This window comes from Myotis myotis, unplaced genomic scaffold, assembly GCF_014108235.1.
Source record: "Myotis myotis isolate mMyoMyo1 unplaced genomic scaffold, mMyoMyo1.p scaffold_m19_p_9, whole genome shotgun sequence".
Classification (NCBI taxonomy): domain Eukaryota; kingdom Metazoa; phylum Chordata; class Mammalia; order Chiroptera; family Vespertilionidae; genus Myotis; species Myotis myotis.
Window position 1 is genome coordinate 74,310,746 of NW_023416401.1, and position 17,097 is coordinate 74,327,842.

The following is a 17,097-nucleotide window of genomic DNA, read 5'->3' on the forward strand; positions in this document are numbered from 1 at the left end:
GAAGGCCATTGCTTCTGCATCTGACCAGATCTGGAGTATGTCAGTAGAGTAGGTAATCAAGGGGCAGTCAAAAGATGGTCAAGAGGAAAGCTGGATGCAAAGTTGAAAAGAACAAGGAAAAGCTATGAGGGCAAACTGGAACCCACAGGGACAGACTGCCACATGCATCTGTCTCTCAGTGCATGGCATCCCCAGATGGCAATGCCCTGCAGAAGAAGCTGGTGTCCTTGCAGCAGAGCTGCACACGGGCCCAGCCCAGGACTCAGATAATCTGAGGCAGGGGAACCAGCAAGGATTGCAAAAGCCAAGGGCCAGCTGATGATCAACATGTACACGACCTGCCCAGAGCCTGATGCCCTGTACTCACCTGCCTAGTGCAGTGGCTGCATGCTTCTGCCCTCCAAATCTCATGGAAATTTCTCTGTGGCCAACTCTAACCCAGAACCAGAGAAATGTAATTCTAGCTTATCTAGGTTGATGGAGTACAAAATGACCACAGAGATAGACTATAACTGGGATTAAAGAATAAATAAAAGGAGAATACAATTCAATCCTTTCTTTATAAAGACATGAAAACTGCGGCCCAGTGAGAGGGTGGCTTGTCCAGTGTCACATAACTAGTGACAGATATATAAACTCAGTCCCATGTGTGTTGATCTGGGTGATATTACAGAAAGAACTGTGGACATGAAATTAAGATGCCTGAGATTTTGCCACTAATTAATTGTTTGACCTTGGGAAAAATACTCAATTCTGGATTCAAGTTTTCTGGTGAGAGAATGGCACCTGGGCAAGGCCCAACACATTGAAGGTACTCAGTTAATAGCTAATGAATAAATGAATAAATATAGTCTCTGAAGAACAACCATTTTATAAAATTGTTCTAGCGCCTACCATAAAAGAAAAATTAAAACCATTGTTACATATTCCTACATATTCTCATGAAATTTATCTGGGGCAAGAATGGACACAGGTCAGATTTCCAATCTCTTGATCAGTCATGTAGCAATTAGACTTTCTATATTTTTTGTCACCCCATTGTGGCTTCTACTGGAATCCATTCAGTCTGAGCTTTTCAGCAGGAGCCCAGTGTCACATAGCTGAAAGACAAAAAATCCCAACAGTGGCAAGAGGAAGAAGCTAGAAGAATATCAGATCTCTAGGAATGGATTTCTATGTTTTACTCACGAATCTGCAATTTGAGCAGAGTTCAGCAGGAACAACATATCTCTGCTCCAGGTGGCATCACCTTGGGTAACTCAAAAGTCAGGAGCTAATTCTACAGGCAACTCACTTTTGACCAGGCCTATTGGCTAGAACTTCTACGTGTGAATTCTTCATGCAGTATCTCTGCTTCCTTCCAGCATTGTGATTGGATATAAGAGTGAGCCTCCAAAGAGGGCCAGACAGAAGCCACATCATCTCCTATGATGTGGACTCAGAAGTTACATGTCATTTGTGCCAGAGCTACAGACACTCCCAGATTCAAGAGGAGGGAATAAAGATCCTGTCTTTCAGTGAGAGGAGTGTTAGCATCACATTTTAAGAGGAACCTGTAGGACCAGACACCATGCTGCACACCATCTTGGAAAATACAATCTACCGCAAGCACTGATCAATACCCACCATGAGTTTATGAACACCAGGCTTGTAACCCAAATGAGGTCTTGACTAACAGAGACTAGGCTTTTTCACACATATATAAATATATTTACAGATGCATACATAACAAGTACTTGGTAAGTGAAGTTAATTATTGGATTCACCTTGCTTTCAAGATATTTTCAGTGTCATGCTGGAAGGACAGGGCAGGGAACTTGGCCACTCAATTAATTTAAAATAATGAATCTTTTCTTCATCATCTACCTTCTCTCTGGGAAAATAAAATCAGGTTGCTGAATTTGTCATACCATTTCCATGGTAACAAAGCCGAAAATGTTGAAAGTGGATTAAAATTCTTTGCAATGTTTAAGAAATCTGCATTTAGTCTGTGAAGTATTACCACTAACCCCTCTCCACACAAACACACACACACACACACACACTCTCACACACACACACACACGCACATGCACACACTACATGAGTGCTTTAAAAAATTTGATAATTTATACTAAGAGACCATAAAATAAAGGAAAACGTGTATAGATGAGATTGTGCTGGTTGGTTTTCTTAGGGCTGTGATAAGTCAAATTTTCTTTTTTTGGTTTTTATCTCAACTAGGTGGTTTTAGAAATAATCTGACTACTTGAAGCCTAGAGAAAAAGGCAACCATCATAGGTACAGAAGTCAGAATAATTATGGTGTTTGGAAACAACAAGCAGCTCAGTGCAACTGGAGAGTAGAGTATGTCTAAGACAAGTGTTATTTTTAGGGTTAGAACTCTTAATTATGCAGTATTTCAAATATACAAGAAAATACAGGAAATTATGTGATAACCATGTACTTAGCCCCATAGTTATAGCTATTATCCATTTGTAATATTTTCTCTAATCCCTTTCCCTTCTAAACAAATAAAGTATTAGCTATCCAGTTAAAGACTTACTTGTTCATCTCTTTACTTTCCCTCCTTCCCCAGAAATCATCAGCATCCTGAGGTTTGTGTATGACATTCTTGGGTTGTTTCTGTATATTCAGAAATCTCATGCTTATGAATGACTCCCTTCCCTGTTGTATCTTTGTGCTTTAGAAACTTATATAAATGGTATCATAGAATATATGTTCCGTTGGAACTTGTTTCTATTGCTCAACATTATGATATTTATCTTTAGTCACAGGGCATAGACATGCCATGAGGAGAGTGTAGACTAGCGTTCAGTATTGCAGATAGTCAATCATTTATGTAACTGATCTTATAGTTCACCTGGAGAGTAAGTTGATGGTGACGGTTTTTGCATTTGAAGAAAATGTTATTGATATGCAGAAAGAACTGGATACCAGAAGCTCAAGTGAATACAGGGAAAAGAATATATGGATATTTGCACACCATTCCTTCCATTTGGGGAAGCCAGGTGCTTTCTCTTAAAATCTGTAATATGCAGGCATTTACTGGGGCTGCATGGTGTTTGGTGATAATACCATAGAAGTCCAGTAAGTGCCCAGGAGGCAGTGTATCTAGATGTGGGTCTAGATTTCTGCAGGGATCAGGGAGCCACAACTCTGAGCTTCCATCAGGGAATCCTGGTGATTCCTTGTGTCCTAGCTCTCCCTCTCCTCCTCCCACCCCTGTAGATCTCTTCTGCTGGGAACATTGGACTTGGCTAGCATGGATCTGAACCCCACAGGCTGGAGAGCTGAGGGGCTAAGAGGAGGGTGTCCATTTGTGTTCTTTCATGTCCTGCCATGAGCACATCCCACTTCCATTCCTTACTGTCCTGAAAAATGCCTCCCTTAATGTTCTTTTCAATTACCAGTTGTAGTTTGATAGATTAAGTGATTTTTAACTTCTGGTAGATTGTTACAATAAAGGAACTAAAGGGGTATTTATTTCACAAAATTGAGTTACTGATTCAATATCAGATATATGTGAGCTATTGCCCATACTCCATTTCTCTCCGCTGCTTACCGTACTTTCTGAATGTCTCAAAGAAACTCCTGACATGCAGAAACTCTCTCAAAGCAGAAAGACGGTCCTGCACGCACAGTTTACTTTTGAAGTGGCATTTACTTATCCCATAATACTTCCTAGATTCAAGTTATATTGGCCTCGTATAACTGTCAATTAATTGTATTTTATTTCTGAATATGTTAAGCTAAGAGCAAGTGACCTCATGCAAATTAAACTGGAAGAAGCTTTTCAGTCTATCAGGATTGATAAGTATATTTACTTAACAAGGGTAGGGCAAAGAGCTTTGTTTACTGACATACTTTATTGTCACTCTGCTGTACAGCTCTCATGTGGCTGTTTTATAAGACATAAAGTCTAGGTATCCTTTCAGAATCTTAGATCTTATTTTTAGCTCGCTGTAAAGTGACTTATTTTCATTATTTCTTACTTGATTTATGTAACATCTTTCCAAGAAAAAGGCCATGGACTTATTTACCTAAAAAGTACACACATAAACATACACACACAAACACATACACAAACTAACACACTCACACACTCACATATACTCACACACTCACATATACTCACACACATACACACACACACATACACACACACACACACACACACACTTCACTCAGTGCTGTCATATAGCTAGCAGCACAGCACCAAAAATCTGTAGGAGGACTTCCCATCTGATTTTTGCTCTAAGTCCATGTTCTGGAAAGGCGGTTGCCATATTTCCTTTCACTTTGAGTGTTTTATCGTTTGCCTCTAGGTGGACCGAATCATCTTCTGTGTCTTCTTAGAAGTCGACTTCAAAATCTACAAAAAGAAAATGAGCGACTTTTTCCCTGTAGGTAAGTAAAGCAATTTGTTTCCTTTGGAATTGAGGATTGAAGAAATGGAGGCATCACTTATATTTCTATTTCATTTTGCATCTTAAAGATGGTAACAAATGTGGTCTCTGTGCAGAGGTCACCCAAGGGAACTTGTATCATAGTTTTTAAGAATTCAGGGTGATGATAGGAAATCTAGGCCCAAGATCTCTGTCCAACAAGGTCATTGTGTCATCTCGGGGACATCAAAGCCTCTCTTGAATCTCAGTTCCTCACATCAAAAAAGACAGATTTAACCAAATAACTTCTAAAGGCTCTTCCTCAGGCCCACAATGGCATGATCTGTGGTTTCTTCTCCACACTTATAAATTGCCCAGGCCTGTGCCTACATCCACCAAAAAAAAAAAAAATTCATAAGTATAAGCCATTATATTGAAACAAATCTACCCATTAGCAGGTATTTCCAATGATGCAAAGCCAAAAATCATACAAACATTTTTAAAATTAGACAGTTTTAGTAGTTCAGAATGTGTTAATAACTATGCAAATAAATGGTTGTTGAAAAATTGCTATTCTAAATAAATCCAAAATGCATTTTAATACTTGAGCCACTGAAATAATAATAAAATCATTTTCAATTTCACATCAATGCTTTAAATCATGGCATGTTCATGAAATTATTTCCAGTGCATATGTATAACAGCAAGTGCATTTTAAAACTTAATGTCAAAATCCCCCCAACTTGTTAAATATTTTTCCAATGCTGAGTCAACAGCCGTTTGTAAATTCTAATTATTCAATATAAAATAAGGGTAACATTTAATGGAATATGTAACTGCTACTATAGATGACATATATTATCTGTCCAAAATTTGAATTTATGGTTAATTTATAACTATATCATATTTGATTAGAATATAATTTTCCTTGCCATATAATCTCCCTAGTCTGACTTATTCAGGGTATCTTTAATTAGTCTTCTTAACCCTTTCCAAAGCAATAATGATAATAGTTTAAGGGGGAAAAGATCATTTTTTATATTAAACCGAATATCTATGTTTGGGGGTAATCATATGTCTTTAAATTTCACAATTAGGTTTCTGAAACACAATGTATGAGAAAACAATGCAAGTTAGGCTAGAAAAGATAGTATGAAACATACAACACATGCATAAGTACTACCTAATATTAGTGATAGGGATAACAGATAACATTTATAGTTGCTTTCTATTAGCCAGGTACATGGACCAAGTCAGTTAAGCTTCATAATAACTCTAAGACAGCAGGCACTATATTAACCCTACCTTTTAGATATAGAAAATTATGGATACTTGAGAATAATGAGGTATACAGCTAGGAGCAACGGAGTTATATTTTAAAATTGACTATGACATCTGTCACTGCACAAGTGATAATAGGTTAATTTCCTCAGAACGTCTTCAGGTAAGAATGGATTCAACTTCGCAGTTGCATTTGGAACATTGAGAAAGTCTTATTTCTAATTTAATTAAGTGCCCATCATTTTTCAAAGCTACCATGCTTCTCTTTCTTCTAATATCTACAATCATAAAATCTTTCCTAATATGAGTCAAATTGATGATCTCAAAATTAAATCCCATCCAAATCATCCAGTCCCTGTGGTGCTATTACCGGTAGGTGAGCAGGAAAGTGGTCACCAGGAAGGAAGACGGAAAAGTGCCTGTATTCGTTTGCTAGGGCTGCTGGGACAAAGGACCACAGATCAGATGGCTCAAACAACTGAAATGTACTTTCTCAAATTCCGGAGGCCACAGTTCCAGGATCTAGGCATCAGGTGGTTTAGTGTCTTCTGACATCTCTCCTTGCCTTGCAGATGGCCAGGTCCTCTGTATCTTCGTGAGGTCTTCCTTCTGTGTGTGTCTATGTCCTAATAACCTCTTCTTATAAGGAAACCAATCATATTCAATTAGGGCCCATCTAACGACCTCATTTTGACTTAATTATTTATTCAAAGTCCTTATCTCTAAACACAGCCACATGATGAGGTAATGGGTGTTAAGATGTTGACATATATATTTGGGAGTAGAGGGGTACGGTTAAGGCCCTAACAAAGCCAATCGTGGAAATGCAGTAGGAACTTCAAAGGAAGGAAACCAGTAACAATTTTTTCCAACAGTTTTATATCTTGCTGTTGGTGAAGCACATTTGACATATTTCCTTCCAGATGTGTTGTTTGGAAGTCTAGTGTGGCAGATTTGTGGAATTACCATAGACTTTGGTTGCAAATAATGTATAGTTGCAGTGCATCGTTTCATGGCTTACAGCAAGTAATATTTGTATGATTCAGTTCAAATCTCTTTGTTCTCAGCATAAAAGCTTTATATTTTTTTAGTATATAGGATTTATTGTGTGTAGTTTTTATTGATTTGGAATATGGAAGATAATTTTTTTAAAAATTGGAATCTAAATCCTAATAGAGAATTTGGGGATATTAACTTACCTCCCAATAACAATGTCAGTTTTACAATTTACAACTATATCAAAGAATCCTGATGTTGGAAATTGGAGAGATATGGTCAAACTTCCTCCCTCCCTCTCTCATTTTAGGGAAAACCTACTTTGTTTACTGTAGTGGTTCCAAGTAGGGGTGGTTTTGCCCTTCAGGGGACATTTGAGGCATTTTTTGTTTCCATGGCGGGGGGGTTGGGGGGAAGGGAGTGGCATCTAGCCAGTGGAGGCCAGGGAAGCTGCTAAACATCCCAAAAGGCACATGACAGCCTCCCACAACAAAGAATTATCCAGCTACAGAAATCCACCGTGCAGAGGTTAAGAAGCCCTGGGTTACTAGAACCATCTCTTTCTTGCAGTTCGGACCATTAAAGCAACTTTGACTTCAGATTGGGCTTATTTTTATAGGGTGATGTCTTACCCAAACTTGTCTAACTGGATTTGGAGACTGTGCCCTTAGCCCGACCTCTGGCTTTCCAGATTCATGACCCCTCCTTATCCAGACTTTTGGACTTGCCCTCTCTTCACTTCCTCTCAACCCACAGATTTCTATGTGTTGACTTCTGTTAACAATGTTACCCGCTCCTCAGCTGCCTGGTTCTCTTACTCAGCTGACTGGATTTCCCAGCCCCAGTCCACTCCTTGTATCATTCATCTATTGCTGCCCATGACTCTAGTGTATTATTCTCAGAAAATATGATTAAGAGCTATGTATGTTTTATACACCTAATGAATAAGTATGGAAGTAAAGGCTAATACACAAAGCAAGGAAAAAAAATTCACCAATTATTTTCTCTACATATCTCAAGCAAAGCTTTTTTCTTCATTGGCTAAAAGTTTTCACTTTTATCATTAATCATTGGCTTAATGACCATCGGTTGATAAAAACCCTTGTAAGTACACAAATATGTTTTCATTTTAGAAATCTTCAGCCCCCACCAACTTCTAAATCTCAACTGATTCATTCACAGTGAAAACCTATGACTAAAAATACATCCAGCCCTAGCTGATTTGGCTCAGTGGATAGAATGTTGGCCTACAGACTCAAGGGTCCTGGGTTCAATCCCAGGCAAGGGCACATGCCTGGGTTGTGGGCTCAGTCCCCAGTGGGGGCCTGCAAGAGGCAGCCAATCAATGATTCTCTCTCATCATTGATGTCTCTCTCCCTCTCTCTCTCTCTCTCTCTCTCCCTTTCTCTCAGAAATCAATATGAAAAAAATTAAAAATACATCCATATTCTCTTTATTTTTTAACGCAGAAAACAAGAAAATTTGTAAATATTTTATCCAGCTAAGAAGTTTATTTGGTTTAGGTAAAATATTTGTACCAACTTATTAATAGTCAAATATTATATACCAGTGGCCCAGTGCACAAAATTTGTGTGTGTGTGGGGGGGTGTTTCCCTCAGCCCAATAGGGTACCCCACAGGGATCGGGCCTAAACCGGCAGTTGGACATCCCTCTTGCAATCTGGGACCACTTGCTCCTAACTGTTCACCTGCCTGTCTGCCTGATCGCCCCAAACTGCCCTCCCCTGCTGGCCTGATCTCACCCCAAACTGCCCTCCCCTGGTGGCCTGATCTCTCCTCCAACGGCCCTCCCCTGCCAGCCTGATCTTGCCCTCAACTGTCCTCTCTGCCTTGGCCCCCACCACCATGGCTTTGTCTGGAAGGAAGTTGGACATCCAGAAGATGGCCAGTTCACTCGGTCTAATTAGCATATTACCCTTTTATTAGTATAGATAGATTATATAGGATAGGATTGCTTAAATTGGGGGGAGGGGGCAGCCTTTTTCAGCAGGAGGAGATGCTCTTGGCAGACAAAAACACATAATCCCTATATCTGGACTGATAGCTAGCCATATGCACTATACTGCCAAACCAGTCATTAAAAAATTGAACTGCTTTATTACACCTTACACCAAACAGCTGTTGCCCTTAAAACCTCTCCTCAACCCCCAGCTTAGATTCTACCTTCACAGTTCACCCATATTAGGTTCTAATTGGTTGGTTTCTATGCCAGTCAGCACCAAAAGCTCTGCCTCCTAGGCAGCCATTGGCTCCTCACACTTCACCCAGATTTGGTCCTGATTAGTTGTTTTCTATGCCAGTCAGCATCTCCAGGCCTATCTCTGGGCCTGATCAAAGAGGTGGGGCTGATCAGCAGCCCCCGTGGTGGCCCGGAGAGAAACAGAGGTGCGGCTGATGGTGAAGCCTGGAGAGAAAGGGAGAGGCAACAGCTGATCAACAGCTGCCAGGGAGGCTGTGGATCAGACCCTGCCTCTCTCTTTGAACCTCTATCCGGGCCTGATCCACAGCCCCCTCAGCAGTCAGTGCTGGGTCACCACAGCAACCAAGCACTGACTGTAGGACTGACTTCTGGTCAGTCGAGTCTTCAGTCATTATGGACCCTGGGTTTTTATATATTAGGACTAGAGGCCCGGTGCACAAAAATTTATGCACTCGGGGGGGGAGGGTTTCTCAGCCTGGCCTGTGCTCTCTCTCAGTCTGGGACCCCTTGGGGGATGACCACCTGCTGGCTTAGTCCTGCTCCCCAGGGAATTGGGCCTAAGCTGGCAGTCAGACATCCCTCTGGCAGCCCGGCAGCCCTCGGGGGATGTCCACTTGCCAGTGGGAAGCAGACCTAAACTGCAGTCGGACATCCTTAGCACTGCTGAGGAGGCAGGAGAGGCTCCCACCACCACCGCTGTACTGGCAGCCATCAGCCTGGCTTGTGACTGAGCAGAGCTCCCCCATGTGGGAGCACACTGACCACCAGAGGGCAGCTCCTGCATTGAGCATCTGCCCCCCCCCCCATTTGACCTGCTTATATTATTCCAAACATGTAGTAAATATTATTGAAATGAGTAAGTTTTTTTTTTTTCTGACAATGTGTTTGTGTCATTTATTTCTGTCTAAATTATACACATTCATGCAAGGCAGCTCCAGATGGATTTTTATATTATGATTTCTTTTTGTTCTCTTTGTCTTGTCTCACTAATGAAAAGGTAAGTTTCTGGAGACCAAAGACCACTTCTAATATTCCATTGCATTTCCATAATCTGGAAGATTTGTAAATATATAGTAAGGTGTTTATTATAGTAAATACCAAACTACCATGAGGTTAAGCTGAAACTCTATCTAACCAGTCTCACGTAAAAAGTTTTTTTCCCCAGAAACTATAAGAATTGTTATTATAGCTAGATTAGGGTATTACACTTCTTTCCCTATATTTTTCACTTTCCACAACAAGGAAAAATATTTATCCAAAATTTCTAATAATTATATAATCTGACAAAAGGACATATATTAAAGATATTTACCTGGATCTACTCTTTAAAAGTGAAAAAGAGAAAGCATTCACATTACATCTTCTTCATTCTCCCCTCTTTTTTTCTCATCCACATCACTCATTATCTTTCTGTCCATCAGTAAACAAATAATTTATTATATGCTTAGCCTACTATGTGGCCAAGGCTTCAATCACTGCTGCATTTAAGATAGAGTTGTTATAATATGCCCGAGAGGCAAGTATTATGCAGAACAGTTGGAAGACAATATTAGCAAATAATCATGTATAGCATCAGTGTGGTCATAGCACCCAGGGATTTAGAGGCAAATACGTATGAGGAACAGGGTGGTAGGGGTATATTTCATTAATAATGTGGCGCATTCAGTAATCTTTAAAGGATCAGCAGGTACAGAGAAATGATTCCAAGTGTTGTGGAAGTGACATAGCAAAGAAGGGCAGTTCGGATAGGAGAATTTTAAAAGTAAGCAGGATACTTATATCCAGTTTGTGAATCCCTAAGAAATGCTGGTGCTAAGAGGAAGTCCTTGAGCTGAATGGTACTGTGACAGATCCTACATTTAAGGAGAATTAAGAATTAATTCTTATATTTAAAAGAATTAATTGAGTCCTGACTTAGAGTCTGGCCTTCCAACAATAATCCTATGGCATAGGTTCATCATCCACTTCTCATAGCAATCCTGAAAACATGCAGAATTGTTTAAAGCTACACTTTCTGCATATATATATATATATATATATATATATATGATCTATTTACAGTAATAGTGCTAGAGATTTTCTAAAGCTAGTGTGCCTACAGTCATATGGCTATCTACATGTTCTATTTTTTTTCCATCTTCCAAACTACTCCATGGACATCAGTTTTCCCAAAACAGTAATGATAAGAAGACAAAGCTTGAAGGCAATATTGGTGAAAATGATGGTTAAGATCTGAAATAGGTAACAAATGACAGATGAAGAACTCAATACATAGTCAAAATCATCTATATGTGGGGGGAAGCCACTGGGTTTATAATCACAAGAAATACTTTATATTCCATTACAACCACCTTAGAACTCTGTGACTTTGTGCATGTTGCTTACTAGTAACTTTGCTGTGCTTCAGTTTTGTCATGTGCAAACACATAGGAATGAGCCAATTTCAAATAGTATGAATAACAATGTAAATGAATATTCACAGAGGCATGTAAACCAAGCATTATAAATTTTTAAATGTTTATTTCTTATTACCATTTTAAAAGGAGGTATTTCAACTTTGGGACCATCCTTTTAAAAATATATATGACTTTTTATTATCAACATAGTACAGATTTTTAGTAAAAAACAGATAATCAAAAAGAAGAAAATATAAACCATTCCTGTCCTATGGTCCAGAAATGAATTAGATTTTGTTGTTTATCCTTCAGGTGTTTTAAAATGGAAAATGCAAATATCCAGAAATGCAGTCGTATAACTTGTGTCACCACCAATTCTTAACATATTTTCCTAGCATCATAAAGTCTTCCAAAACATAATTTTAACAGACCTAACGTTCACCCAAAACCATACTGTTGAATTGTAGAATTATTATTGAAAACTATTCTCTATTTGTTTATATAAATAACACATAGATAAATAAATAGGTAAATACTGGCACACATTCATATTTTTTTAGAATACTCTTCTAAAAGTGGAATTGCTTTTTCAAAATGCATACAAAACCAAGATGCTTTTGATAGCACTTGTCAAATCGGCTATTGTTTTTGCAGCACCATGGGTGGATGACATGTGCTGAATAGCTTCAGGGGTATCCATTCACAGAGTCAAAAATATGAACACCAACATCTGTATTAAGTGACCTGAATATCCTAGTCCTTTCGGATTGTTATGACAGAATAGCATAGACTTGGTGTCTTATAAACAACAGAAATGCGTTTCTCACAGTCTGGAGGCTGGAAGTGTGAGATCAGGGTGCCAGCATGATTGGGTTCTGGTGAGGATCCACTTCCTACTTGAAGACAGTCATTTTCATTCTCCTTGTGTTCTCACCTGGTGAAAGAGAAAGCCCTCTCTGATACCTGTTATAAGGGCACTAATCCCGTTCATGACAGTTTCACCCTCATGAACTAATCCCCTCCCAAAGGCTCCACCTCCTAATACCAACACATTAGGGATTAGGATTTCAACATATAAGTTTGAGGGGATACAAACATTCAGTTCATTGCAAAGGATTTCCACTCCCATGAGCAGTATGTGAGAGTTTACTTTTCCTCACTTCTCATAACGGGGCATATTACAGTTTATCCCTTTTATACATGAAATAAGGTAATTAATGAGTAACAAAGTATATTTTATTAATAGTATGGATTATCCTTTTTTCAGTTGTTTATTTAGTGTATCTCCAAATGTCTCATGTGAACTTGCTAATATATCCTTTGCATATTTTTGATTATTTCATCTTTTTCTTATTAATTTGTAAGAGCTCTTTGTATATAATGTTAGTAATTTTTTCAAATATATGTTGCAAATAGATGCCTCATCTGTCATTTGTCTTTTTGACATTCTTCTTTTATAACAAAACAATGAGGAAAGGTAGAAATAAAGACAAAAATATATAAAAGAAAATAAGGAAGGAAGGAAGGAAGGAAGGAAGGAAGGAAGGAAGGAAGGAAGGAAGGAAGGAAGGAAGGAAGGAAGGAAGGTTAAAAAAGAGAAAAATAAGAAACCCTTTTTATAAGAGAATAAAGTTGAAAACTAAAAACTCAGAAAAGATCTTGATCTGAATCCTCTGTACTTGATCCCATAGGAAATCACTTTATTTCTAAATGGAATTGTTCTGTGTTTTACAACTCAGATACTTTTTATGCAAGGCAATCTGCTTCCTGATTACCAGGTGTGGTTAAGAGGAAAAATGCCTCCTCTCACCTCCCCCCTCACTGAAGATGCCTTAGTTTGTGAATATGTTAGTTATATTGCAAAGGGAAAAATAAGATTGCAGATGGAATTAAGTTGCTGATTAGCTGACTTTAAGATAGGAATGTTATCCTGAATTATCTGAGTGAGCAAAATGTAATTACAAGTCTTTAAAAATTGGAAGAGGGAGGCAGAAGAGGGTCAGAGGAAACATGACTGTGGAAGAATGTTCAGAGAGGCAACATTGCTGGCTTTGAAGCTGGAAAATGGGGGCCACAAGCTAAGGGATGTGAGTGGCCTCTATTAGCTAGAAAGGCCAGAAAACAGGTTCTCTCCTAGATCCTCCAGAAAGGTATGCAGCATTGCCGACATCTTGATTTTAGTCCCATTAGGCCCATGTGGGACATCTGATCTATAAGATAAAAATGTATGTTTTAAGCGACTAAGTATGTAGAAATCTGTAACAGCAGCACCAATAAACAAATACCCAAATTGTTCTTAAGTAAGTATAAGAAATGCAAGATAAACTGCTTATCCAGTCTGAATTGTACATATGTTTTCCAATGACACATTCACTGTATAGAAAAAAAACTACAAAGAAAATGCATTCAGAGTTTTCTTTAATTGTGCATATTTAAAGGGATTTGGCATATTTGTGCACATTTCTACACTTTAATGTGTGGATTACATTGATGTTTAGAATTATATAAGATATGCTTTCTGTAATGTCACATGAATCAGTTGACTGCCTTCTTAGGAAATGCGTGTGAACCATTTCCACATGATGGGCCTCAAAGCTACGTACACATTTTGCCTTCAATGAAAATTTGGTGAAGTGTTGCTGTAACCAAGGAACCTGAATACAGAAACAAGCAGCAGGTATAGACAGAAAGCAATCTGTCCCCTCAAAATCGGGGAATGTGCAATGTGTGTAGCAAATGCTGATAAACAGCAGAACAAATAAAGACCTAGAGACAGGAGCATTCATTGACTAAGCAGTTTGATCTAGTTAGAAAATTCTGAAAAAAGAAGAAAAAAAAAGACAAGATAAAATGCTGCTTGGAGAAGGGAGAATGCCCTGAGAATCTAAACAGAGACCCCTGCTGGGTCCTTCTAAAAGACCCTTCAAACATTCTGGTTTCAGTTCTGTAGTTGAAAATTTTGAGGCAAATGAAGGGAGGAAGAATTAATTTTGAGGAATACTATGTGAATTAAATAATTCCTAATAAAACACAGAAGTAAGAATAAAGATAAAAATAAAAAAGTAAATGAAAATCCTCCCACTTATATTGCACAGTATGTGTAGACCTAACTTCCACTCTTGGCCACATATCCTTGGAGAGTTATCTCCTTTACTTGCCATTCATTCCATAATCCACAGCAATCCTGTCATTCTCGCCACCTTGCTACCATTCTGTCCTCACTGAGGTTATAGGAACCTCTTTTATGGGTGGAGCATAGTTATTGAAACCAGTGCATATTTGATCACATGACTTGACATGACCCTTTGCAGCCTTTAACTTACCTAAATGGACAGCCTTTATCCTGTTGACCATGCTCTTTCACTTCTCTTCCTACAGTTCCTCTCTGGTATTCTCACCTGCACACAGGTCATCTCCAGCTGGGAGTCCCTCAGGCATCTCCAATTCAACACCTCTGAAACTAAATTCAAAATCTCCCCCCACCCCAACCTCCTCCTCCTGAACCCCATGTTGGCTAAGCCAGAAGTGGCAGAACCATGCAATGTTCTAAGCGGTACCTTTTATTGGTTGATTGATTTATAAATCAATGAGATTTGAGTGTTCTTCTCTGCCAAGGACCAGTTGAGGCAGGGGTGGGGGGCTGGTATCTGGCTTTGGATTCTTGAAAAATTTTCTATAGCCCTGTCAATTACCTTGCATAAAGTGTATTTAGCAAATGTTAGATTTAGTGAGTTCAGGTTTTCAACTAATGGCAGGAGGATCCTGTTCTCTAAGGACTTCTTTGCTTGGCATTTCTGCTTCGTCAAGTTTGACAAGAAGCCATAAGAATAGCAACATCTTCCTTACTTCAGAGAAATCCTAAAAAGCTTGGAGCACGTTATTTTTATGAATATTTCCTTTCTCTACAAATGCAAGTTGCTCCTAGAAACCTTCGGTAATGAATTATTTAAACAAAAAACAAACAGACTACAGAAGAAGCCTGTGGTATGAAATTAAACCTTAAGAGAAAGAAGGATTCGGGAGCACATGAAATAAAAGCCACAAGATCACTATAATTATTTTTTGGCAGGCCTGCCCATATGTGTGGATGTCCCTGAAATTTTGACAGGAAATTGTATGATCTATTTCAGGTGCCTGTCCTTTTATTTTCTTGGAAGTGGAGAGCCTTCCTTAATAGCCCACGTGGGTAACTTTCTCTCCTTCAAAACACACTCTTTTTCCCTGCAACCTACAGGTCCCTTTAAGCTATTCTTTATCCATGTACCTGTCCCTCAGTCAATCTAAGGGTCCTTGGCATGGTCCCTGATAACCGCACCATTAAGCTGCATGGTAGCTGGGTGATTTCAAGCACAGAAGAAAATATATACTATCTTATGAAGAGAATAACTTCTTCAATCCCAGGAATTGTGTGATGTGAGCATACCCTTACCAGCATTAATGTTGGTTACAAATCACAAGCTAGCCCAGCTTGGATATCAAACAGTGGGACATCTACTGTTTCTAGAAGATTCTCCTCCAGCACATAAATATCAGCTTATTTATTTATTCATTTATTTATTTATTTATTTTAGAAAACTTCATACTGACCTTTTAAAGATATCTTTTTGGGGGAGGAGCAGGGTGCAGTAAAGAAAGAAACTTTATTCAGTGAAAAATAGTTCAACAATTGTGATACAACCCGGCTATTTTTAGACCAGCAAGTCTCAAACTTTCACTAGGTAAAGGACTAAGACAAACCTGAGTCATGGCAAAATCCATGGTATATTTTGTTTTACAAAGAAGTAAAAGACTATTTCTTATTGGGAAATGAGATACTGCTCTAAAGGATGGGTATCTTTAAGACAACAAATTTTCATATTAACTCTTTCATAAAAGAAGGTGAAGTAGTTGTTATATACTTCAAAGTGCATTAGATACTTCCTTATGAAGGGTTTCTGAAGTGTATGAAGCTAGCTGTTACTGGAAAATGGTTATTCATAGGAAATTAGTCAGTTTTCACATTTATTTTTAAAATAAGAATTATAACAATTTCAGTAATACCTAAGATGGTTACCTACACAAAGCGCAGTATGTACCAGATACTGTGTTTATATTATTTTTATTGTTGAGACTATTACAGACATCCCTCATCTCCCCACCACCACCTCCACCCAGCACCTGCCACCCCTCCCTCTGGCCATCACCACACACTGTTGTCGGTGGGCTATGCATATAGTTCTTTGGCCAATCTCTTCACCTTCTTTCACACGTTTTTGATCAAAATAAGAACTTCATTTATATTTGCACATTTTGTGCAGAACTCAACAGGGTAATCTAACAGTGGTGCTGTGAATAAAAAGAGCCTCAATTAATGAAATTAACATCAAAGAGGCGTTAATGATGTTAAGATGAAATAGAGCTTTTAGCTTTTGGGTGGTCTCTGCCTAGGAAGGGAAGGCATTTCCTGGAATTGGATTTCTGAACAAACAGAACAATATCATCTGATGGACTGCTCTGTATTTTGAAATGATATCTGCATCACTTTGGCTAAGAACCTTTTGTTTTATTTTTGTGCTCTAAAAAATACGTATGATGCTTGAAGAACTGTTAAAAAGGGCAGTGGCTCTGTGCCCATCCTCCATCAGTTTCCTAACTGCTCCAATTTTTGAATGGCATGATTTCCTGCATATAATGGCTAGCATCTTCTATTATATATTTTCTCTTTGGTTCCTTGTTTAGTTAGAAAAAGAAATTACTTTTCTTTTTCTAGAAACATGTTGCATAAATATGGCTCAAGTAAGCACATTATATAAAATAATGTTGAACTAAAGTGGATT

General features: G+C 38.6%; 1 protein-coding gene across 2 annotated transcripts in view; it reads left to right on the forward strand.

Moving 5' to 3' along the window:
- MACROD2 (mono-ADP ribosylhydrolase 2) overlaps window positions 1-17,097 on the forward strand; it is a 1,927,670-nt gene that overhangs the window by 1,720,283 nt on the left and 190,290 nt on the right. For both annotated transcript variants that reach the window (XM_036322176.1, XM_036322177.1), the window contains exon 9: window positions 4,329-4,410. In XM_036322176.1, coding sequence (XP_036178069.1) covers window positions 4,329-4,410 — 82 coding nt within the window. The remainder of the gene's footprint in view (window positions 1-4,328; window positions 4,411-17,097) is intronic.